Source organism: Corvus cornix, chromosome 1 (assembly GCF_000738735.6).
Source record: "Corvus cornix cornix isolate S_Up_H32 chromosome 1, ASM73873v5, whole genome shotgun sequence".
Lineage (NCBI taxonomy): Eukaryota > Metazoa > Chordata > Aves > Passeriformes > Corvidae > Corvus > Corvus cornix.
This window is the reverse complement of record NC_046332.1, coordinates 98,422,522-98,446,809: the sequence shown is the minus strand read 5'-3', so window position 1 is coordinate 98,446,809 and position 24,288 is coordinate 98,422,522. Positions and strand designations below refer to the sequence as shown.

Here is a 24,288-nt window from a genome sequence, read left to right as displayed (position 1 = left end):
AATTGAAGTCTTTTTCTGTTAAGATTTATTTTCAGATTTTTTTTGTTATGAAGCTCACCTAAGTAATAGAAAAACAGTAGTTAATCTATAAGTAGCCTCTAACACAGATCTCATAATTTCAGGGAAATGGTTATCTAAATAGCCCTTAGTTATCATGTAAGCAGAAATTACCAGGAAATGACGTTCCTTCTGCTGGAAAATAGGCCAGCTGTGCTTGTTTTGGCTCTCTCCTGTTGTTTTCCATGTGGAAAATATTTAGGCAGAAAGGCTGTGCCTGTCCCTTATTAAAAATATTACATGGCTAGATGGAGTTCACCACAAAGCTTGTGTGAAAGAAGCTCTTGTCACCAAAGCCATTCATCCTAACTGCTCCTTTGCCCAGCTTTGCTTCTGAATTGCAAACTCAGTCATGATTTGTGACCTTAGAGACATGACTGCTTTCCTGTGTTTCCACTCAAGGTGGTGAGGTTGAGAAAACTGGCTCAGCAGATTGCAAACTGCAAACAGTGCATCGAGCGCTCGACATCCCTCATCTCTCAGGCTGAGCAGTCGCTGAAGGAGAATGATCACGCTCGCTTCCTGCAAACAGCTAAAAACATCACTGAAAGGTAAAGGAGACACTCCTCTCAATGAAAAGGAAAATCACACTTTAAGGCAGCTGGATTGTCATAGTTGCTGTATTGTCTTGTCACATCACAGGTGTGGTCAAAGGCAGGGGGGCAGTTGACATATTCCCGCAAAAGGCTAGTTCATGCTGTACCAGAGTGGGAAGAACCTCACTGTAATGCTAAATCAAAACATCCCTTTGAGAAGAGGAGCAGTCAAAAGAGGGTGCAAATTAAGAGCTAGAACAGTAACACCGTGCACAAGTAAAAGAGGTAGAATGGTTGCCAAGCAGAGGTCTGATGTTAAATACACTAATAAAAACAGGTTTGTGGCTGAAATTCCTACTTCATGAAAAATTCTGAAATTGATAAAGAAATCAGGCAGCAAGTACATGCCTTAGAAGAAACTGGGAATTATCTTAATGGATTCATATTCTTCACAAATAGCAAGCTACAAGATTATGAAGTGTGTAACTTTGTGTACCTGCACCATGCATCTTGAAGAGATGGAGATTCAACAGTCCAAGGGGTTTGGAAGTTACAGCAGTTGCTGTGTTGGGTCCCTGGGTGCAGGCAATTTCTACTCCTTTCAGGATCCTGGCTCCTCTTCAGCATGCCAGATATATCAAGGATCTCAAAGATAAGTACCATGCTATCTGAAAATTTGGTCTGGTATTCAGTGCAATGCTGTGAATGCTGAAACATTCCCATTGAGTTTTTCTGATGAAAAAATATTCTGCTCTAATATCAGCTGTTTAGAAATCAATCAGAAAAATTTTTTAAAAAATTTAAAAAATTTAAAGAAAGGAGAATATGGACAACAAAGAAGAAAGACATCAAAAGTAGGCTTTTTATTAATTTTTTTAAATAGCTGGTTTTTGTATTTCCGGGTTCACATTATAACTTCACATTTTCCAGCCAATTTCCCCCAAATACAAAGCATGAAATTCTCTGCTCCTATTATATTTTGGGGTTTTTTTAACTCTATCACCTACTCTGGTGTGCTGCATCAGTCTTCATCAAAGCTAATTATCACTTTATAAATAAGCCAGCAACACTGGGTTGCCTGTTACAGGTTCAGAGACATGAATATCAGTTGAAAAAGGCAAAGCCAGGCAAGGCCAGGCAAGGCAGTGAGTTATATGTTGTCTCTCAGACCGTGGTTTGTATTCTGTCACCGAGCAACATTATGGCATCCCAGTTGAAGCCAGTAGTAAAACTACAGGTATCAAAAGCTGAAGGTGGGGGTTTGCCCTTTTTTTCAGTATTCAGCAGAACCAGCAGTAGGGCAGAAACCTGTGGAGACACAGAGCTTTGTAACTGACTACCAGGGAATATTCAGAGAAGCTCCATTTTGAACTTGAACAGTGTGAGCAGTTGCATCATAAATACAATCACAGGAGGGACACTGGGAGAGCAGAAATGAGACAAGCTGACATATGTGCCCAATCAAACTTAATTCTTGGCTATCATAGATTGCTGTCTGTAATGAGATGGCTGTGAACACCCTGAAAATCAGAGAATCATTCCAAGCAGTGAATAAAACTAAGGGTAAAAAAACCACCAAGTGCTCGCAGACAAATTGCAAATGGAAAAAGAGGCAAAATTGGATTGAAAAATTATTCCTCACAAGTAACTCTCTTAGTTCTCATGTGGTGAGCAACATTTTGTTTGCTTTTAGGCTGCTCATGTAACAGTCTCACCAGGGCTCAGAGTTCCAGTAGCTAAAGCAGTCTCCTGAAATCATGCTCATTGCATTTCCTCATCCACACATTTCAAAGTAATTGCAGTATAATACTCTGTTTTAAGCACAACAGGCAGCTATGCAAGCAAAGTCATTACATACACTCTGATTATTTAGGCCGTGCATTATTTACAGTAGGTGAAATACATTTATCCTAGAAAAACGCTTTCCAATCAAGTACAGTGTCAGTGTTTAGAGTGTCAACAGTAGGGAGAATTACAGGACAAAATTCAATCCTCTGAACTTAATATGGCAACATGCTGTCTGAAATATTGAATTGTTGATGTCCTCAAAAACTGACTGTAACACATGTAAATACAGAGCACCCTTTGCGTATGCCCAAATAGTCCAAAAATACCTGGTGATATTAAAAAAAACCCAAACGGTCCTAGGATCTACTTTAAACTAAGTTCTACATCCACAGCTGCAAGAAAAACAATGCTGAAAACTGACTGTAACAAGAATATTTACTAGGAAACCTCCTCAGCTCAGCTTTTGAAAACTATGCTGAAGACAATGAGATGTACAGCTCAGTTTTTGACTTTCCTTATTGTATTTTCCTAAAATACTACACAAAAAAAAAAAAAAAAAAGAAAAAGTAGTCCTTAGTCACCATTTGTCCTGGAGTTATTTCAGTCCTGTCTACAGAAAAATAGTACTCTAATTTGGGAAAATTTTAAATTGAAGCAATAAAATACTTTGATTAGATGTGTCATGAATGACGGATAACAGACATACATGGCACGCATGGTTGTCTGTTTACCTCCAAACTGAAACATTTGCCCAATTTCTGTTGTGTAGCAAAAGATTTAGTGATCTCTCTCCTCAGACCAGTCAAACTTTCTATAAACATATGTAGTATCTAGGTCTCCAGAAATATGCATTTTGAGATACCAGGCTGAAGGGTCTGAGAAATGCTTCTTCATGGCATTTTTCTTGTGAAAAGTTCGTATCTTTGTATTATTACATCTGAACAGAGAAAATGTGGATGTAGCTCCTGAAATGAGGTAGGCAAGGAAACTTTTCAGTTTTGGAGGAAATATAAGTCTGCACACATGTTTTGCAGGGAAAAGCCTTTTAAAATAAACCATGCTGACATCTATTTGTTTTATCTGCCTCCTGTGCCTTTTGAAGTTAACAGCAGTGTGCTGTGCTGAACAGCTGAGGAGGTGTGGGGACTGCACGAAGCCCTTGGGACAGCAGTGCCAAGGCATGCCTGGAGCAAGGAACTGCTTGGGAAAACAAGGGTTGGGAGAGATGCAGCATCTGTTAGAATTGCTTAGAACTCAGTTAATTATAGTGCTCTTTCTTCTTTGGTTCAATGGGTGATTAAAAAGAATTCAAGGTATATTGTTGCTTGACCAATATTTTGTTAAAATCTTACCTGACACTGCATGTTAGACCTAAGCTCAATAAAAAAAAAAATTGGAGATCTTGCTCTCAAAAATAAAAGTGGAAGAAGAAGTTCCTAACTTAATAAATATTTATTTTATAAATAAAATACATGTGGAGGCTTTTGCCAAGCTTTTTGAGAAGCAATAACAATCATATTGATCAGGTCCACCTTGATATGAAATTCGTTTTGCCTTGAGGGCTAAAAGACATTTTTCTTTTCATTACAGGGTTTCCATGGCAACTGCATCCTCCCAGGTTCTAATTCCTGAAATTAATCTCAACGATACTTTTGATACTTTCGCACTCGATTTTACCAGGGAGAAGAAATTGTTGGAATGCCTTGATTACCTTACAGGTACTTTTTTTTCTTGAGGTGCTACTATTATATATTCCTCATAAAATAGTAGTGATAGGATTTTCTTCAGTCCTCCCTGTGTTTGTGACTTTGGCTGATTGCCAGGTGCTCACCAAGCCCCTCTCACTCCACCTCCTCAGTAAGGGGAGAAAATTAGATGAAAAGCTCATGGGTTGAGATAAGGACAAGGAGATCACTCAAGAATTACTGCTACAGGCAAAACAGACTCATCTTGAGGAAGATTAATGTAATTTATTGCAAATTAATTGTAAAAGTAGGACACAGAAATAAAAATAAATCTATGAAAAAACCTTTCCCCCGCTCCCTTCTTCTTGGGCTCAGCTTCATTCCCTGCTCTTGTACCTGCTCCCCACCAAGTGGCACATGGGGATGAGGAATGGAGGTTGTGGTCAGTTCATCACACATCATCTCTGCCATGCCTTCTTCTGGTGCCCTTCTCCTACTCTGGCATGGGCTTTCTCCCATGGAATGCAGTTCTTCATGGACTTCTCCAACATGGGCCCTTTCAAGGCTGCCATTCTCCAAGAACTGCTCCAGAGTGGGTCCCTTCTGCCAGATGCAGTCCTTCAGAGGTGGACTGCTCCAGTATGAGTCTCCCATGGTCCTCAATTCCTGTGAGAAACCTTTTTCCTGTGTGGTCCTCTCTCTGCAGGCTGCAGCTTCCTCCAGGACATATCAACCTGCTCCAGTGTGAGCAGCTCCACAGCTGCAGGTGGAGATCTGCTTCACCGTAGTCTTCCGTGGGCTGCAGGGAAACAGCCTGCATCACCACAGTCCACCACAGGCTGCAGGAGAATTTCTGCTCTGGCACCTGGGGCACTTCATCTCCCTCTCTCTTCACCAATCTTGGCATCTTCAGGGCTGTTTTTATCACATTTTCTCACTCCTTTCCCCCCCAGCTATGCACAGCCTTTCTTACCCTTTCTTTAAAATGCTGTCACAGAGGCACTATCAACACCAGTGATGGGCTCAGCTTTGGACCCTGGCAGGTGTATCTTAGAACTGATCGAGTATCTGTGTTGGATACTGAGTCAGTTCCTGATCTTTTCTGACAGAGATAATCCTTGCAGCCCAGCCACTACCAAAACCTTGCTACATAAACCAAATACACTCACCCTCATAATCCTGAATATATTACCTCCAGCAGCCCCAGAATGCCCCAGGAAGCATTAGGTGCTTCAAACAACTGGGATGCATTTCCTACCTCCTCATCTTGCATTCTTCACCACCAGAGTGTGAGGAAGTGGGATTGAGAAATGGTTAAAAGCCACTGCAGCAGAGTGGAGTGAAAGAACAGCTGGAGCTCAGCCTGGAGCAGCCAGAGGAGGGAAAGCAGGGACCAAACCCTATTTCCCGGGAGACGTGTTATCCTCTCCCTTGGGGCTGCCTCCTTGCTGCAGCAGATTGCTGCCTGGCAGAGTTCCCATGAGCAACCAGAAGCTGCTCAAGCAATCAACATCACAGGCTCAGCAGTGAAAGATGTTTTCTCATGTCGGTGACACTGTGTATTTCCCCATCACAGAACTGGAGGATCTGGCTGTGTCTGGAACTAGAGAGCACACTGTGCTCTGAGCCAGGCTGTGGGGTGGGTTCTCCACACAGCAGAGCCCCACCTCACTTAACTGAGATCTTTGGCCTGAAGAAGCCCACAGGATTAGACCCTTACTGAAAGCCTGAGTAATGTGCAGTCTCAGAGCGTACAATGACTCACAAAGAGAAACAAATTACTGTAATTTAGGGTGTTTTGATTTCAATGCCAGAATTAGAACAATTCATTCCAGCTCAATTGAAAACAGAAGAGATGTGGTAGGTTTTTATTTTGCAGGGTCTTTAAGCATCTGCTGTTAATAGCAAGAATTTGCAATGAAAGGCACAAAGCACTGTTAGAAAAGCACTGGAAAACACTTCCTGGGTCCATTCACTTGTTCCAGTTTGCAGAGGGTATACTTGTGTTAGTTCAGGAGAATGTGAGGGTGCAGAGTCTCCTCATTGCCAACCACTGTAATCTCTTCCATGCAGAGGGCTGGCTTCTGGCTTTTCTTCTGAGGAAAGGCTGAGAAAGTTAGAGTTGTTCAGCCTGCAGAAGAGAGGGCTCCAAGGAGACCTCATTGTGGTCTTTCAACACTTAAAACATTTAGTAGGGTCTGTTGAGTCAGGACAAGGGGTAATGGTTCTAAACCAAAGGAAGGTAAGTTCAGACTAAATATAAGGAAAAAATCTTTAAAATGAAGGTGGTGATCCAGTAGAACAGGTTGCCAGAGAGGCTGTATAGGTCCCATCCCTGGAAACATCCAAGGTCAAGTTGGACAGAACTCTGAGCAACCTGTCCCTGTTCACTGTCTGGAGATTGGGCCAGAAGAACTTTAAAGGTCCCTCCCAATCCAAACTATTCTCTGACACTGTGATTCCATGAATAAGTGAACAGATTAATACTGGGAAGCACAAGACTGTGTGCATGCACAGGGCAGCAGCACCCCTGCCTGCTAGAGCTGTGGGGTTCTTGTCATATCTAAAAGAGAAATTTTATCTGCAAGGAATTTCTTTATCACTGTGTGACAGATGAATACAATCAGTGTCTAACACATATTCAAGTAAATAAAACACAATAATAATGTGATAAGAGTAATTTCAGCTTCTTATACAGTACCAGTGTAATGTTGTGGTGTCTACCTCTCTCCAACTCTGTAGGATTTTTGCCATCGTGTTGAGCATTCACCCCAAAATTATAAAAATCCAAGGAAATGAAAGGAAGAATTAAAACAAAAAACAGGCTCATTTGCCCTAACCTAGCAATCTACCTTTAAAATAATCAGCCACATCTTCTTTTATAGTCAAATAAGAGAAGTAACCATCTCATTTTGAGGCACATATGTCGAGGCAGTTGACTCCATTCTGGAGTTGCCTATTCCTCCCAGTTGTCTCCAAACAGAGGATAGATATATTCATGCAAATGCAGATAACTGTGGTTTAGATCTGTAACGTTATATGAGGTGAATTCTGTCTAGCAGTCTGTTCCTGCATCCCTCAGGTCTTCTCCCCTTTGTACATCACATGTCAATATTACCAGCCTAATTGCTGTACACTGAAGAAAACAAAGGATTTATCTCTATCAAAATGAAGGGTTGCCTTGCTATAAGGATATTTTCTGTGATCACTCATGATGGCTGTGTCATTTATGTAACTCCTTCTCTGCCTTTTTCCTAACTCATCCACAGTCTTAAAAATTTGCTCACACTGCAGTCTAAGGAAACTTACATATGTATCAAGCATTTTAGCTGGTTTTTCCTAACAAACCATTTTTATCCCTGCCCTTGATGCCCAGTGAAAAACAGTTCTAGCTGGCTTTTCTTCACATTAATAAATAGCATATGGCTACAGTGGCAAAATGCAAAGCACAGGTCCAAATTATCTGAGCATAAAATGTAACCTATGCAGACATCTAGAATATATTTATGCAAATATATGTATATAGGTATATATGAGATAGAGATGTATATATATACAATCCCAAGAGTAAAATGCATTTTATTATTCTCTACTGTTGTCCAGAACTTCAGAGAAAGATTTATGTTACTCCTTTCAGACTGGTGCATGGAATTCTCATAGATCATAAACTGAACTCTTTGTGACAGAGTGAATTAGGCTTTATTTTTATCACGCTTCACAGTTAAGTAAAACAAAGACCATTTGTACATCCTAGTCATAGATCTATGCTGTGAATTAAGTGAAGAAGCCTAACTTATAACTATCATCTGTACGGCTTCTGAACAAAATGTCAAAACCTAAATTCCAGCTTCATTATCTCTGCTGTCAGTTGCTTTTGAAACAATTGACCTCGGCTGTCTCCTGGAGATTTTTTTCTCCTTTGGTTCTTCCCAGTATAATATTTGTCAGATCTTCTTCACCCTCCATCTCCCCAACCTTATCTTTTTTCTAGGCTATTTTTTTACTGAAGAAATAAATTTAACTAGTTTGTGCTTATCATTTACGTAGATGTCTGTCCTAAGCTTCTGCTATCCACATAAAATCTCTGATATCTTTCTGAAAGTTGCCTGCCAGACATTGAGATATCAAGCTCAGTATATTAAAACAATACTTTTAAACTTCATCTGACTGTTGTATTCTCTGTATATATAGCCTTTATGTCTTTTGAAAGCATTCTTATCTTAACAATTGCTCAAGCTCTTCATCTGGAAATCATTTTTCTAAACATGTATCTAGCTAGATGCAGGCAATATGTATGACTTGCAAACCCTCTGCACAATATTACTGTTATAAGGACGTTTTTTGTCCATTGTGAATCAAAAATGCTTGGTTTGTGTCTTAATACTTTGAAATCACTTGCAGGAACATCTATTCTTTGACCTTGCAATTTGCCCTACTTCAGAAATCCCATCTGATACAGTGATAGGTTTTCTTCATCCATTACTTCAGCTATGACTGCACAAAGAAATATGTATTGCCTAGCATATGCCAGCAATTTTTTCACACAGAAACAACTTCCTTCTGGAAACACTTCACAACTTCTCTTACTGTTTAGCTCTTTCAGCATTGAAAGATCAAAAACCAACTATGGTCAACGCTCAGTCTCATGGTTTGAGTGTAATCTCTTCTCATTCTGTTGATTTTGAGCAGTCCTGGTCTACCTGAAGTCATGGTCTACTGTCTATGTCTAGATGGTTGTATGACTGAGCCCTTGGTACCAACTCATACATGACAAGTTAAAAATACATAAAATTTGTATTCACATCTGATGTAACTGTGCCTTTCAAATTCCTGTATGGTGGTTCAGTCCAGTGTCATGATACAAAATGGAGTCAGTAATGAACATCTGAGAGAGGGTCAGTGCAGCTTCTGCACCTCCCTCACAGTCATACCAGAAATATGGATATTTCTAGCACCATTAAGTCAAGCAGATTGCTTAGGTCTTCTGTCTGTTACTCAGTATCAAAATCCATAAGGAACATTTTCAAGTCAATCACTGCATGACAGCAGGGAAAGAGAAACTGAGCATACAAAATGAAGTTGAGGTGGTTTTAGTCAATCTCTGTGACCTTGTGCTGAGAGGATTTAGATAGAATCTCGATAGGCACCCAGGAGGCACCGCATTCATGCTGGGATTCACCGGGGAAAGGAAGCAATGTCCCTAAACTGTCTCTCAGGTGTGTAAACCCTGTGAGCCATTCATTCTGCTTTAGAGCAACAGCCATGCAGATGACATGGAAAGGAAGGTGCACTAAACTAACTGGGTTGAAAGGGAGTAGTTATTCTCATGAGATCAGTTACTGTTGAGAGCAAATTTAAGAAACTTCATTTCTAATATTAATGCCTTTCAGGCATTTCAGGTGTGGTTACTGAATTTTTAAGTGTGTTTACTCAGTTTTGAGTCAAAATGAACTAAAACAGCCTTCAGCAATGATTTTTCTGTCTTGTGAGAGAGTGTTGATTCACAAATGCTGGTGAATGAAAGTCTGAGTGTCTGAAGCAGTGACCACTCCCAGATATTTTGTCTGATCCTCTACAGAGAAGTGTATTATGTCTTCCACTGCTGTGCTGGAAGCATACTGGGCTTCCCCTCTGGAGCAGTGGTGAAGCACATGCGAGTCAAGAAGGGGAAGTTTCTGGAAGTTTCTGAGATCACTGGAGTCTTTGAGGAGGTTTTCCTGTGGCACAGAGCTCTGTAACAGTACTGATGAATTCAGTAACCAAACCACACGCTACCAAATGCAATACTGAAGCTAACTGGTTGAGGTCAATCTCAAATTGCATTACAAAGTTACACTCTCTAAAGGAGTATGTGCTGTGGAATGATGAATTTGGCAGTTGGACTGCTACATTATTTTCTCATACAAAGCATCTAAATGTAGACTTTCCTGCCTTTCTGTAGGAGGTGCAGGTGTATTTGTTTTATTCTGAGTGGTTTATGAAATGTATGTTGCCAAAGAGCTGAATTCATGCAGTATAGTCTCAGGTGAGTGTGGGTTAATCACAAGAGCCAGGGAAAATATGTCCTGCTTAGGTCAAACCTCTCTCAGTCATTTTCATTACATGAAGGCCTGTAAACTTCCAGCTATAAGGCCAGGTGTGCATATGAAAAGCAAACTTAGGCTGCCATTTTCAAAGAATTTGAAGATGCTTGGGTGTTATTGAAATGCAGTTTGCAGTTAATTAAACCTTCAGTAATTTTTGCTTTCTATAAATTAGTATTTATTTTCTGTGTTGAAATAATAACATTTCTCAAGTAAAATATTTTGTTGTTAGGTGCAGGAGATGACAGAAAAAAATTTTAGTTGAACACCAGCAGAAAAAAAAATTGATTTACTTGTATGTTTGTAATTAAGACTTGTTCCAGTTTTTTGTTTGGCCTTTGAAGGACAGGAAAATTTTGAAATGAAGCCCCAGCTAGGAAGAAAAAATTTTTAAAACCTCCTGTGGTTGTTCTACAGGATACATTTTTGGAACACAGCTGATATTACCATAAGTCTTTTCAGAAAACCGTGAACGTTTTTTTCCACATTTTGATTATATTCTTCTCCTGTTCTTATTTGAGTTTTATTTGTCTTTGTTTTCATTAATACCCATCTTTCCCAAGGGTTTTTCTGACAAGTTAAAAAAAGGCATTTGTTGTCTTCTGTGATTCAATATGTAGAGCATCACAAATCATGGCCATATCATGAAACACATTTGAATGTTTCCTTATGCCCCTTGGTTAAAAGAGGCTGCTTGGAAACGTGTCTGCACTTTAATCCTTGGGAACATACACCAGTAAACCAGAGACATGATCTATAAAAATTCTTAATGGAAAATAAAATAGATGTGTCATAAAAATAATATGTTGCAAAAGTAAAGGTGGAATTCCTTCAGAGGCACTTTTTTTGAGGCTATTATTTGTGGCTATCAGAGGTTAAAGAGCTGACAGGAGAAAAAATAACCAACCAAAACTAAACCACAAACATTCACTGTTGCCTTTCTTTTCCTTTAATACAGACATATTTTGGTTGTTTCAGCTTGAGTGCTCTCCTTCTTCACTTGTGACAGCTGGGAGAAACGCTATTAAGCACAAGGATTTTTTATTTTTCTTTTCATGATATGGCTTGTAGGGAAGATGATTTGGAATGAAGCTCCCACTGAGACAAGGATGTGGGAAGATCCACCAGTCTTTCAAAGAGAGACTCATTTCTTTGTTATTTAGGTGTTTGGCTTTTTAAAGATTGCAAACAAGAAAATTTAGACCTAAGTAACTTGCTTCAAGTTTCACTTCTTTAAATAGTTCTTTAAAACAAACATGCAATAATATGGGAAAAGTCTGTATATCTTGCTACACAGAGATCTTTTCTGTCTATTAGAAAAAAAAAAGAGAGAGAGAGAGAAACAGAGGACTCCTGGGTGACTATTTGGTTGTAATATTCATACAGTCATTATGCTATGATAGGAACTCTTTATTTAATGCTGAAAAAAGTGAATTTTATAACCAGCAGAAATTATATGCAGCTAAATTAGAAAGGATGGCTGAGAGATCAATAAAAATGGAGAAAATTCAGCATGAAAGTATGAGTGTTGGGAGCTTCCCCAAAATTATATTTTTGCTAATGAGTGACAGATCATAGTGCGGCCTGGAGCAGGGCCAGGAAGGATGAACCACCACAATACTACTAATGGAAACCCCTGTTAAGATAGGCTGGGCAAACACTGCTTTCAAGTAAACAGTGTTTACTTGAAAAAAGTGTTGACCCTTCCTCTTGACATGCATCAATGAAATTTTGATAAGTTTGGTGAAATGGTCAGAACAATCTTAGAAAAATTAACTCGTCATTGTACCCATCTAATGTGATCACCAATACATCACTTGTTCTAGGGCATCTGAAACTAAAGCTACTTTAATACAAAATATTTTCAAAACCTGGAGTTCCCAGGTGGCTGTGTTGATATTAAGAATTCCTTCCTAACAGTTAATTGATAATCACAGTTAGTACTGGAATTAGTGAAAAGTTGTTGAAAATCTGTTGGATGATATCGCTACAAACTCATACATCAACTACATCCCCTAATCTCAGGGGAGAGGGAAAATACTTCACTGATTGTGCCTCCTGTGTTGTATCTCACAGCTCCCAACCCACCCACCATTCGAGAAGAGCTCTGTACAGCTTCTTATGATACCATTACTGTGCACTGGACATCAGATGATGAGTTCAGTGTAGTCTCTTACGAGCTGCAGTACACCATCTTCACTGGACAAGCCAACGTTGTTAGTGAGTATAAACCTTCTCTTTTCTTGTTGTTTCCTTATGCTTTCTACATAAACCAAGTGTCTTTAAAGATAAATATGCTCCTATGTCCAAAAAAAAGGAAAAATTATATTTTAGATAGATTTAAAACCAAAATTTTTAATCCAAACCAATAATGATTTTAAAAACATTTAAAATTCAGAATTACTTCAGTTAGAATTTCTTGTGTCTTTTCTGGGAGTGTCATGTATTGGGAACTTTTCAAGACTAAACCCAGGACAAGTACTGTCTGTATTAACAGGACTTGCCTCTTGCGTCCCAAGTCCCTTTTTGCAGATGCAGCAAGTTCAAAGACCTCCATTTCATTGTCTGCACTAGTCAGTCTGCATGTGGGAGCCTGTGTTGAACTGGTCACTACTTAGAGCTGCAACCCCACTGTCATTTATATAAACTTGACATCTGGACCTTTGTCTGAAATACAGATTAAGTCCTTCCCTCTTACTGTCTTCAAGGCTACAAAGCATAGGTCTCAGTGAACTACAGGCTAAGTCAGAAAACATCAGTGGAACAACAATTTATATGGTAACTTGGTTTTACTTAAAATGAGACTAACAAACGTTAATTTTGTATCATAGCACACTTTTTATGAGTACTCTCTATGTTTTGAATCTGTGACTTTCTTTAATGACCGAATTTATTTATTAGATTTTAGATTGCTTTATTGTTAAATAACTACTCATCATAGAAAAAAAAAATATTGTCTAATCTTTGGTCAGGAAGTCAGCACTTCTGGGTTCAGTGGTCTGCAATCATTGGGATCATTGAGTATGAATTTGGAGAAGTCATTCAACTTCTTCCTGATCCCTGTGTATTTAACGGGAATATCACTAGCTGACACATACTTGTTTTATTAAACAAGGATTCTGAAATGAGCCAAATCAGTCAAAATGTGGAGTTTGTTCAAGTCAACATATATTTAGATAGGGAACCCATTGCCACAGAGGGCTGGTGTATTTTGGAGTTCAAGAGATGCCTGAACAGATCATGCAAGAAAAGTACACTGAGAACAATGAAGTGCAATGAAGTGGCTCTGGAAGTCCCAGAGCTGTAAGCTGTTGAAGCCTGGGAGAACATGGTGAGAAATGATCAGTGTGTGCTTTCCCTATTCCTTAAAACCTTCCTACACCCTAACCTTTGTGCACCAGCTAATACCCTGGACATGCACTGACCTAGATAGACCTAGTTGTGAGACAGGGCAGAAATGCTTTCCTTCTTGCAAAATTTGTTTGTAAGAAGAAAATTTGTTGAGATACTTTGATGAAACTCAGTGCTGTGGGCATGTTTACATACTTTATGTCAGTGGAAAAATTGTATGGTCTATGCCAAGTTTGAGTACTGAGCCAAGCTCTCCCACTGACTCCTCTGTTACTGTGTGCCTCTCATCTTCTCCATCACTAAGCAGGAGTTTGGTTTCAAGCCATCTGAAAGGATATCTGAGGATTCATGTGCTGGCATCTTAACACATTTTTTAAGTAGCATACTGTGAATGTATTATAGTGTTCAGGACTGACTCAAAAAAAGAAGATGGATTATTGAAAATTTGATGAATGATTTGTCAAAACCTCCATGCAGTATTTCCCTTAACAGCCTGATTTTGAAGAATACACTGCAAAATTTAAGGCTGCTGGAAAGACCAAATAAACTTCAACACATGCTTCTACGTCTGAGCAAGCTGGATAATAAAAAAGTCTAATAGTAATTTTGAAGAAGTTGGAGCAAGGTAGATAAGGAAGGAAAAGCTTCCCTGATTAGCCACTACTAAGAAGAAAGGACTTAAGAGAGTGTGTTGCTTGTATTCTAGTCCATTTTTATCTATGGCTTTATGCTGTGCAAGTAAATTATTTGCATTATGTGTGAACGACATGTGTGAACAGCAGCAAAAGGTGTGCCATTTCCACACCCTTGGGATGTGGGATTTTACTCCTTGCTTACTAGTGAATAAATAACAAGGTATTTCTATTTTAGGCTGCACTGTAGGTTTCCCATGTAGAGGTGAAAGTTTTGATCAGCAAAATATGTATCAATAAGTCTGCTTTCAGGGATGCAATATAATTTTCAAGCATGGCATGAAGTGCTCAGTATGCAGTCTGAACTTTCATATCACTTTGCAAAAACTGCATAATTAAAACTTTGAAGAGAAAACAAATTTTGTTTACAAAATGCTCTGAAGACCTTAAATGAGAGTAGAAAGAAATGAAAGAATGGCCCGTTTTTTGGTGGTTTTTTTGGTTTGGTTTTGTTTTGTTTGGGGTTTTTGGTTCTGTTTTTTGGGGGTTTTTTTGGTTGGTTGGTTGGTTGGTTGGTTGGTTGGGTTTTTTTTAAGAGAGCTAGTTCTTATGCAAATACCCTGGTTTAATTGAAAGCTATAATGTTAACCCAAATTAAATACATGCATGTATTATAAGTGAAAGGCCTTTCCAAATGTTGTAAAGCTTTTTTTTTTAATTTCATTATTTAATACAGACTTGAGTACCTCCAATAGTGACCTTCCTGCCAACATGCTACAAATCTGCCTGGGTTTGTAAAATGTGAGACTCTCCCAGTTCATTCCAAATTACACTGGTTTTGGAGATTTGCCCACTAACAAACATCATAGAATCATAGGATCACTTGGGTTGGAAAAGACCTCTAAGATCATTGAGTCCATCTATTAACTTAACATTGCCAAGTCCACCACTAAAACATGGCCCTAAATGTCACATCCACATGACTTTTGAATACCTTTAGGAATGGTGACACCACCACTTACCTGGACAGTCTGTTCCAATGCTTGACCATGAAGAAATTTCCTAATACCCAATCTAAACCTCCCCTGGTACAATTTGAGCCCATTTCTTCTTGCTCTGTCAATCCTAACCTCATTTTACTCAAGAGAACTGCTTGGATATTTATTCTCCGTGTTACATTATATTCTTGATCCTGCAGAAGGATTTAACATCCCACCTGTTACAAATGGCTTTCCAAGGCTGTTCTTAGAATATCAGAGTGTACCTCAGTAGTGCAGTTGAACACAGAGAGCTAGTGTCACTGTAAGTGGCATTAGCAGGTGCTGCACTGCAGCCTCCATGTTTTGATGAACTGAGGATAGGTTTGTGGGGTTTTGTTTAAATGCTGTTTTAATGAAATAGACTTTGGGTTAGCACAAATGTCTTCCTATTTATGGCATATGCATGCTGTTGCACATAACTGTATTTTTATTTCTCTGTCACATCCCAAAAATTTCCATTGGTATTGTGTGTTGCCTGTAGCAGAAAATGTAAACAGGCTCATAGCTTGACTTCAGTTCCGTGGTTTTTGTAGCTATGAATTAGTCACCAGGGAGTAGCTCAAGTACTGCATTAAACCAACAAGCTTTTTCCCCTGAGACAATTGGAATCACTTTGCATACATACCCACCTACCGTGCTAATGGAGGTTGTTATTTTGGAATCTGTTTCTTAAACCACATAGCCAGCTTGACTGCACTTTCCACTCACAGTACATTTCCCCCACCAGAGGCATATATCATCCAGAGATTGCTAAGAATTCAGTAACGAAAACAAGCAATACTATGTTTTTTTAGTATATTTTCTATCCAACATAATCAACTATATTCTTTTTTATTAACTGAAAAATTGGAAAGTTAACTTTTGATGGCCAAAGTCCAAATAGAGTATTTCATTTGAATCCTATTTCATACAGGAAAGATTATTTCCAAATGTGGCCAAACTTCTTGGCTATTGAATGTTTGGCAGACCTGTTCTGTGCATAAGAGCAATGTGGAACTTTAGATTAAGTAGGCTTTTACTAAAGCAGTTGTTCTCAGAGTTATACCATTTGTACATTTGCATTTCTGAGAGGCAGCTAATCACCTGCAATCTGAATATGGTAAAAGCTTTCAAAATTACTTTGTCACTAGCTAACTAACATGCATTATAATTTCATTATCCCATTTTAATAGATTTTCAAGTATTCATTGAGTATGCCTTTTTTTAACACCGCAGATTTGTTACAGTGTGTTTCAGGACAGTTCAAATTTTTCTCTAGCTCTGAGACAAGATTCTTCAGGAAAAATACATCTCTTCCTTCTTGATAAAAATCAGTAAATCGTTCTCTCTTACCTGGTAAAAGAAATCAGGGTTAATTAGTTATACAGTCTAATTTCTAAAAAATCACCATGTCAAGGATACAGTGTACTACTGTCAGAACCTTTTCACTGTTACAGGACCTCTCTTCCTTTGAGAGAGCATAAAAGTTTTTTGAAGGATCTAAGACAATTAGGAGCCCAAGTTTCCATTAAAAACAGTGAATTTATGATTCACCAATTCTTTTTTTAATATTCTAGCCTTTGTCTCTTTCTCTAAGTTTTATTTCACCAAAAGCAGATTCCTTACAGTCTTCAGATTTCTATTGAAGATTTTAGTGAGAATTTTTAATGGCACAAAAGCAAATTTGGGATAAAACCAGGAAAACTTCTGCCTCTTTAACGTATAAAAAGAGTGTATTTCTTTAAAAAAAAATTCAATGTGTTTTGCAGAAATCCTGCATATGTTATTTTTTTTTCAGATGGGAATGAAGAGTGGGGGTGGAGAGCTATCTGTTACTTTCACCTACCTTATTCACTCTACCAATTTGAATTGGTAATAATTTATTTAAATAAAGCATTTTACAATAATTAAAATACTCAAGAGATTAAATAACCTTCCCATGACTTTTGTGCTCCTTTTCCAGTTTTCAAGAAAATACATTTTATTAAAATCTTCCAGTGTAAATTTTAGGAGGATTTACACCTTGGGATTTTTCCCATCTGTTTTTTAAAGTGCATCAACAGCCAACACCAGGGAAATAGCTTTACAAATTATTATCTCCAGACTCTGAGAAACTTGTTTTGAAAACTCACACATCCTGTACGGACATCACTGTGCTCACAGCACCATTCCAGGATGTAATTTAAATTCTCTACATTTTTGTAGGCTACAGTTTTAAAGTACATTGTTTTACCATCTGCATATCCCTGTTAAAAGCCCTGGGTTTTTGAAACAAGAAACCTGAATGTAGCCTGGATTAGGAGTGGGTACAATAGGAGAGCCTTGGCTCCTGCTGCTGCACCAGTGAGGAGATGTGTACTTTTCCACTTCACCTGCTGCCACAGGCAGGGAACTGAGGGGGCAAACACTACCCCCAGATGTCAGTGTGACCAGGCTGCTTGTTCATTTCCCTGAACTTCCTTAATCATATTCTTTTGTATTCAGAGAAGAAAGGCTGTCCTGACAGGGCATAACTGGAGACAAATTCCTTTGATGCAGTGACAAATTATTCTTTCGTATGTAAAAGCTTAACGTGGCTGCCAATAATAACTATTCTCCCTTTTGAAGGAGTTTGGACTTGTAGTTTGGAATCATCAATACTTCATTCCCAAGATTTTTGAATGAAAGTACAATCTAAAGCCTGTTATCAAAGAGCTTACAGTCAGAAATCAGAACACATCACTGAGCCCCTTGATGCATAGGCAAAAGCTGAGCTTGTTGGGACAACAAGGTTTGTTGAGCAAAGTAACCAAGACAGTCACTGCACATCCAACATTTATTGCACATCAGTAGTCTGGGATGCCTAAGACTGGAAGGACAAAGAAAAGAAACATCAGATGTATTCTGCCATCAAAGAGGATGGAGCTTTCCTCTACAACATGAGTCAGGTCAAACAGAGGGTTTCTGACTCTCTCTATTGACTGTGCAGAGAGTTTAGGGTAGGTAAGGTCCTTAGTGATTATTGGGTATGTATAAATCCACGTAACCAGGAGGAAGGGATGAACTCGAGAGGAGACTCATAGCAATGCAACAATACCTTTACTGTCCTTTATATACTTATTTGGATCAAAGTTTTATACTTTGTTAAGGAGCAATCAGCCTCTGGACGGTATTGTAAAAAGTGTAATGCAAGTCTTAAAAATGTGCCCATTAGAGAGTTGCAGTGAATACTACAAAACTAGTTTCTAGATGAGTTAGCAAAACTGTGGGCATTTCTGCGTCTGCATAATGGTCAGCTTATAAATGGTTTACACACACCACAGAATTTTGCTTTCAAAGTGTGGTTGTGGCTGGAGAAGACCCTTCTAGGACCACTGTCTGTATCCATCCCACTTGCTGTCACATGTTATTCTGTATCCCATCAGAGGCATCTTAGTTAAGGATTCGTTGATTATATTGAACTTGCTTTAAATCCAGTGCTTCATTTTGCTTTATTTTAACATACTTATTTTGCAATAGTGCCTGTGAGTCCAGTAAGGGATGGTTTCAATCCAAAATCATTGTGGTAATTCAGCTACAGAAGTGTCCCTTTAATATCTATGGCAAATTGGGGAAAGATGAGATTTCCTCTGAGTAGTCAGTGAAATATTTTATGTCAGGAAGCTGCTTCTTTTATTTTCTTTTTTCCTCATAGGAAACTCCTTCACACATAGCCTAAAAAAATAAGTATAAGTTGGTGTGTACGGCTCAGTGAAAGAAGAAATGGACTGATGTTGCTTTAAGGAGTTCACTACAAGTGCTGGACCCGGCTGGGGTTGCCATAGGGTGTAACGTGGGGTTCTTTCCCTTCATGAGACAGGCAGATAATTGTTCTATACAATCATACACACACACACACACACACATATATACGTATATATAATCATCTATAGATGAGGGACTCATCTCATGTCATTTTCACACCTGGAGAAGTGAAAGAAAGTACTTACTGATTTCTGCCTCTCCTCAGAGTCCAGAAAAATGGGTTAGGCATTGTAGCTCTTCGTTAAGCGACAAGATAATATGAATCCAACCTGAAACTGTGCCACAGTTACCCATTTGCACAGCAGGATGAATCTCTGTTCTGCCTGCCTCTTAAGAATGCTTTGTAATGCAAGAGACACGAACTTCATAATACTTAGATTGAAATTTGGAATTTAAGTTCTGTTTCTAATGATCTTTTTTTATGAAAAGCACATATCAAATTAGGAAGGAATCTTGCAGTATGGCCATGAATTGTCTGTGAGACTGCAAACCTGTATCACAGATCCCTTTCTTTCAGGTTTTGTAACCAGTAGCCTTTAAATTTTGTTTTACATAAAGGTTCATATTTTCTGATATGCAGAGCTGAATTTACTACTGAGTTCTAAAAGATTCTCTTCATTAGTGGTTTGCTGGTAGAACATTAGTTAAAAGCTGAAAGCTGTCTGGAAATAACAACAGCTTTCATAATGTGTCATATGCCCAGTAAAGACAGGGGCCAAGAAGCCTGTCAGGTTCCTAATCCAGTCAAGCATTTCTCTGTTAAGTTTTCCAGCCTTACATATGCACACACATGCATACACTTCCATTTGCATCTACCTATTTCTGGCTGTATCACCATATAAAAGGTTGTGAATACATATACTCTTCATAAATGTTAATTTTTTTTATTTATGTAAACATCTACAGTAAGAGACTGGGGAATCCATTAGACCAGGAGCTGTTCCAAATATACAGTGAGTTGTACGTATGATTGACTGCCTTTGCAGCTATGCCACAGTAGGAAAAACTTGCGTAGAGTAATAAGTTCATTTTAATAGAGTATTTTCCTGTTTTGATTATGATATTGGTACTCCCTTATTTTACCTACTTCCTGTGTATTATACTTCTGTGGTAGGCATCAAATGTAAACCAAGTATAAACCAAAAAGTTTTATAAATGGAAAATTTTCCAGCTGGCATCTCAGCATGTGGACATAAATCAAAAAGTTGCATCCATTAAATTTACTGGCTTAGATTACTTTCTGGCAAAGCCTGAAGTGCAAGAGCCAAAGGTTTCCCTGAAGTCCATGCTCTACCCTGTTTGGCCTCCCATGATTTGCTTCAGGTTCTGAAGAATGCACACCTGGGGACTGTCAGCCAAGGTGCCTCCCCAGCCCTCCTGGCTTTACTGCTTACGTTCGAGGTTTAAAGTGAGTTCATTAATCCAAACAGTAGATTGATGGGATCTCCATAATCCTCCAGTTCTTAAGCAATAAAGAATGCCTTGTGTTGGGATATGAAAAATCTCAGACTGCTAGTGTCTCCACCAAGCCATTTCTTGAATGCCCACTTTTTATGGTTCACCTCCCATAGCAAGAACTTAAAATGTACCTTGGCTGCAGGTTGATAAAATGAATTAGGGGCTTTAAGTAGTGGCTCAGTAAATGTAACAACACTTTAAAAGGTACAGAAGCAAAGTTCATATTGGCCCTTAGGTGCCTGGGAATGCTCTAAATGTCCCTCTGTTACAAAGCGTTTAATGTGTTATGACTGATGTGCTCTGTTTGAAATTGCAGGTTTATGCAACTCAGCCGACAGCTGGATGATTGTTCCTAATATCAAACAAAACCACTACACAGTGCATGGGCTGCAGAGTGGCACAAAGTACATCTTCATTGTTAAGGCCATTAATCAGGCTGGCAGCCGGAGCAGCGAGCCTGGCAAGCTCAAGACAAACAGTGAGTAACATGAGATCAGAATGCACAAAGTCTTCTCCTTTCTGGCCTTCCTTTTTAGGTCTGATCTTTGAAAGATACAGGAGGACAGAGATGTTTAACTTTTTTAAAGTGCTTTCCAAAATGAAAGCCACTTATTTAACATAATTCAAGATTGCCTGAGTCTTCAGTAGCACAGAAAATATGTTGGGGTTTTTTGAGAGATACATCTGTAGTTTGGTCACTGGAAATATCACATAGGAACTAAGCTATCACATGTGAAATGGTTGAAAATACTCTTTTGTGGTTTTGTTTTAATATCCTCTCTATTCTTTTTCCTCTACAAAGCAAAATTTTTCCTTATGTTTGCAGTAAAACATTTTATTTTTGTGTAGTGTTCATAAGATAATTGCTAGTCTAATTTTATCCCCCAAAATGATCTCTTTTTTAGGACATTGGAAAACTTCTTAGCTTCAACCCCCTCATTTTTTTATGGAGTTCAGAAAGGTGATAGAGTAGTCAGAGATCCCACTTCAAAAAAACAATGGTTACTGACATCAAATTATTAGCAGATGTAGAATAGCAATTTTAAGACTAGTTTTCATCTGTTTTTTCCTCTTGTCCCAGCTAATCCCTCAGCCATGTACTCATCATGGGCAGCTCTGAGGGTTGGAAAGGAAACACTGGGATTTGTGCATCCTCTGAAACCTGCTTATTGTAGGGGAGGGTGCTTGAAGGGGAGTGATAGTGAATGGTGAAAGGAGTCTGAAGAGAATGGCATGTACACTCTTCTGATTTCCTCCTGTTTGCTATTAACCTGTATGATGGGACCAGACACAATTTAGTACAGAGAGACATCCTTCAGATACTGCTTCAGCACACAAAGGTTACTAAGCAGTCAGAGAGGCAGACAGGAGGTTATGTTACCACTGCCAGGCAGTAAGAAATAGTCCCCAAATATTTTCAAACAGGTTTATTCTGTATTTGGTCATAATATGTAACTAACTGCACATTGCAAAAGTAGATAGCCCTGAACGGTCTACATCTTATTTTAAGTACATGTGCCAGTGCCTCACACAGAGTTCATGAGAGATCTAGTTTGCATTTTCTGTGCATGTCATCAAAACTTCTGATTACATGTTTTTCCCCTTGATATGAAAGACAGTAAGAAGGGAAAAGTGCTTTGCTGGACCACTTGTGGAGTCATACTTTCGTAGCTGTCTCTTGGTGGAGGTAAATGATCATTCTGCTTTCTGACACAATGAGCAAGCCTGTCAGAATTGTGGTGGGCTTTATATATCTGCAAGGTTTGGTTTACCAAAGAGCTTCCTGTTATTGTCTACAGACCTTGTGCTACAGCTGAAGATACTTGCCAAGAGCAACAGCCTCAGTAATGTTATTGCACCATATTATTTGGGCCAAGTTACAGTTCACTTCCTTCCTTTTAATGCACAGTATCCAGCACCACATGGGCATCCTTCCAAAGCAATCCTGAGTTGTTGATTGTGCTTGTTACAAATAAAGCTGTCAGTGAACAAAGAGACAAGGCTAGTGCTTCTTATTTTCAAGCTCATTTTGTGGGATTTGAAATCATACTTTTCGTAGGAATGATGGAGGTGTTATTATGGAGCTTTATCCCTAGAGAATTAATAGAACACAATTTATTCTAAATCTAATATGCTGTGAAAAAAGCAACCCTCAGACCTTTATTAGCATGTATATTGGTTTCAATTACATGCAAGAATTAGAGTATTCTGGTTACCTCTAGGTCAGAGATAATGGACATGATGATTATGCAGGGCTCTTTTCAGGGATTATCAACACGGGGAAGTTAGTCCACAATGAAGTTGACAGTAAACTGACAATGCAATGCAAACTAGCTATTGCAGGGAGCAAAATAGGTTAGTCTATCTCAAGAACACTTGAGAGGAGGAAATTAATATGGTTATGTAATCTTGTGGGCTTCTTAGAGGCTTGCTAATCCACTCTCCTTTTTAAAATCTAAGCCAAATCATTCTTCTGTCATCTTTGTCTCTACTTCTCTAGGTCAGCCATTTAAACTGGACCCCAAATCTGCCCATAGAAAATTGAAAGTGTCTCATGATAACTTGACAGTGGAACGGGATGAAACATCATCCAAAAAGAGTCACACACCAGAGAGATTCACGAGCCAAGGGAGCTACGGAGTAGCTGGCAACGTGTTCATCGACAGCGGGCGGCATTACTGGGAAGTGGTTATAAGTGGGAGTACGTGGTATGTATATAAAAATATATGTGAAAAGAAGCACTAGTTCACACCACACAGGTGCTGGTACAGTTCCTCTGATAGAGGACCCTGGAAATAAATCTGTCAGATTATGCATCTTTATATTTAGCAGTCTTCACAGGACTTCTACTCCTCAGCTGGGGATTGTTGTTTTTTTGAACCCACATACAGTACGTTTTAAGATTTTTTTTAATTGGAGGGATCAAAAAATTTCACCTTGTTTATACAGATAGATAACTTTGTAAATGTGATCATTTCTCTACTAAATGTGAAAGATTTTCTGTCCTTCACTATGAAAAAATGAATAAAACTGAGGACAACTTGATGATCCAGTTTAACAGGGGCAGAGGTCAGATTTGCTTCTGGGGAGGGGACATGAAGCAGCAGAGCTGTAGGTCTGTGCCCCAGGGTATGAAGCAAGGGGCAGGAAATAGACTACTGCTTTCCTCCACTTCTGAATGATCCTCTGTGTCATACAGGGGTGTCTTTCAGAGGTCCTTTAGTCAATGGGAGAGATGTTATCCTTTAGTATTCAAAGACATCATGATGAAAGTTAATAAAGTGGAAAAATCACTAAGGTCTTCAGGTATTACCCACTGTATCAAAGAAAAATGCTGTTTGTCTGTGCCAGTGCTAAGGAATGGGGAAAAAATCCTTGTGGCACATTAACTTCTGTTGGTTGAATGCCCAGCAAATACTGCAGTGTGTCTAGAACATGAGGAACTTTTAAATTTCTGTTATATATGACAAATCAGGTATTTTTCCTCAGTGTCCATTAATGAGAACATTTTCGCAGTCCTTTTGCCCTGCACATCTTGCCATAAATTTTGGTTTGCAGAGCAAATGTCTTTACCTACAATTGCTTCACTTGGCCTGAAACCCACTCTCAAAAATACTCATTTGAATCTGAAAACCACACCAACATCTGGCAAAACATATTTGAAAATGGCAAAATGGGGGAAGGGGTTTAATGTGTCCTTTGATGTTTACTCTTGCATTCCTTCTTCTGGGCCATGTATTAAAGGAGCAAGGAGAGATCAGATTAGCTGACAGATAGCAGTGTATTTTAAAATCAGTGAATTTCTCTGTATTCGTCTGTTGGAAATGGAAATTTGAGGTCCAGCAATTCAAACTCTGAGTTGCTGAGTACGCAGAAATCTTCCTTTTCAACACCAG

At 38.8% G+C, this 24,288-nt stretch overlaps 1 protein-coding gene across 5 annotated transcripts in view; it reads left to right on the top strand.

The window, feature by feature from the left end:
• The window catches only part of MID1 (midline 1), a 150,329-nt gene that overhangs the window by 113,348 nt on the left and 12,693 nt on the right, over positions 1-24,288 (top strand). For all 5 annotated transcript variants that reach the window (XM_019283014.3, XM_010394382.4, XM_019283016.3 and 2 more), the window contains 5 exons: positions 460-608; positions 3,972-4,099; positions 12,226-12,369; positions 20,709-20,870; positions 22,893-23,100. In XM_019283014.3, the coding sequence (XP_019138559.1) occupies positions 460-608; positions 3,972-4,099; positions 12,226-12,369; positions 20,709-20,870; positions 22,893-23,100 (791 nt within the window). The remainder of the gene's footprint in view (positions 1-459; positions 609-3,971; positions 4,100-12,225; positions 12,370-20,708; positions 20,871-22,892; positions 23,101-24,288) is intronic.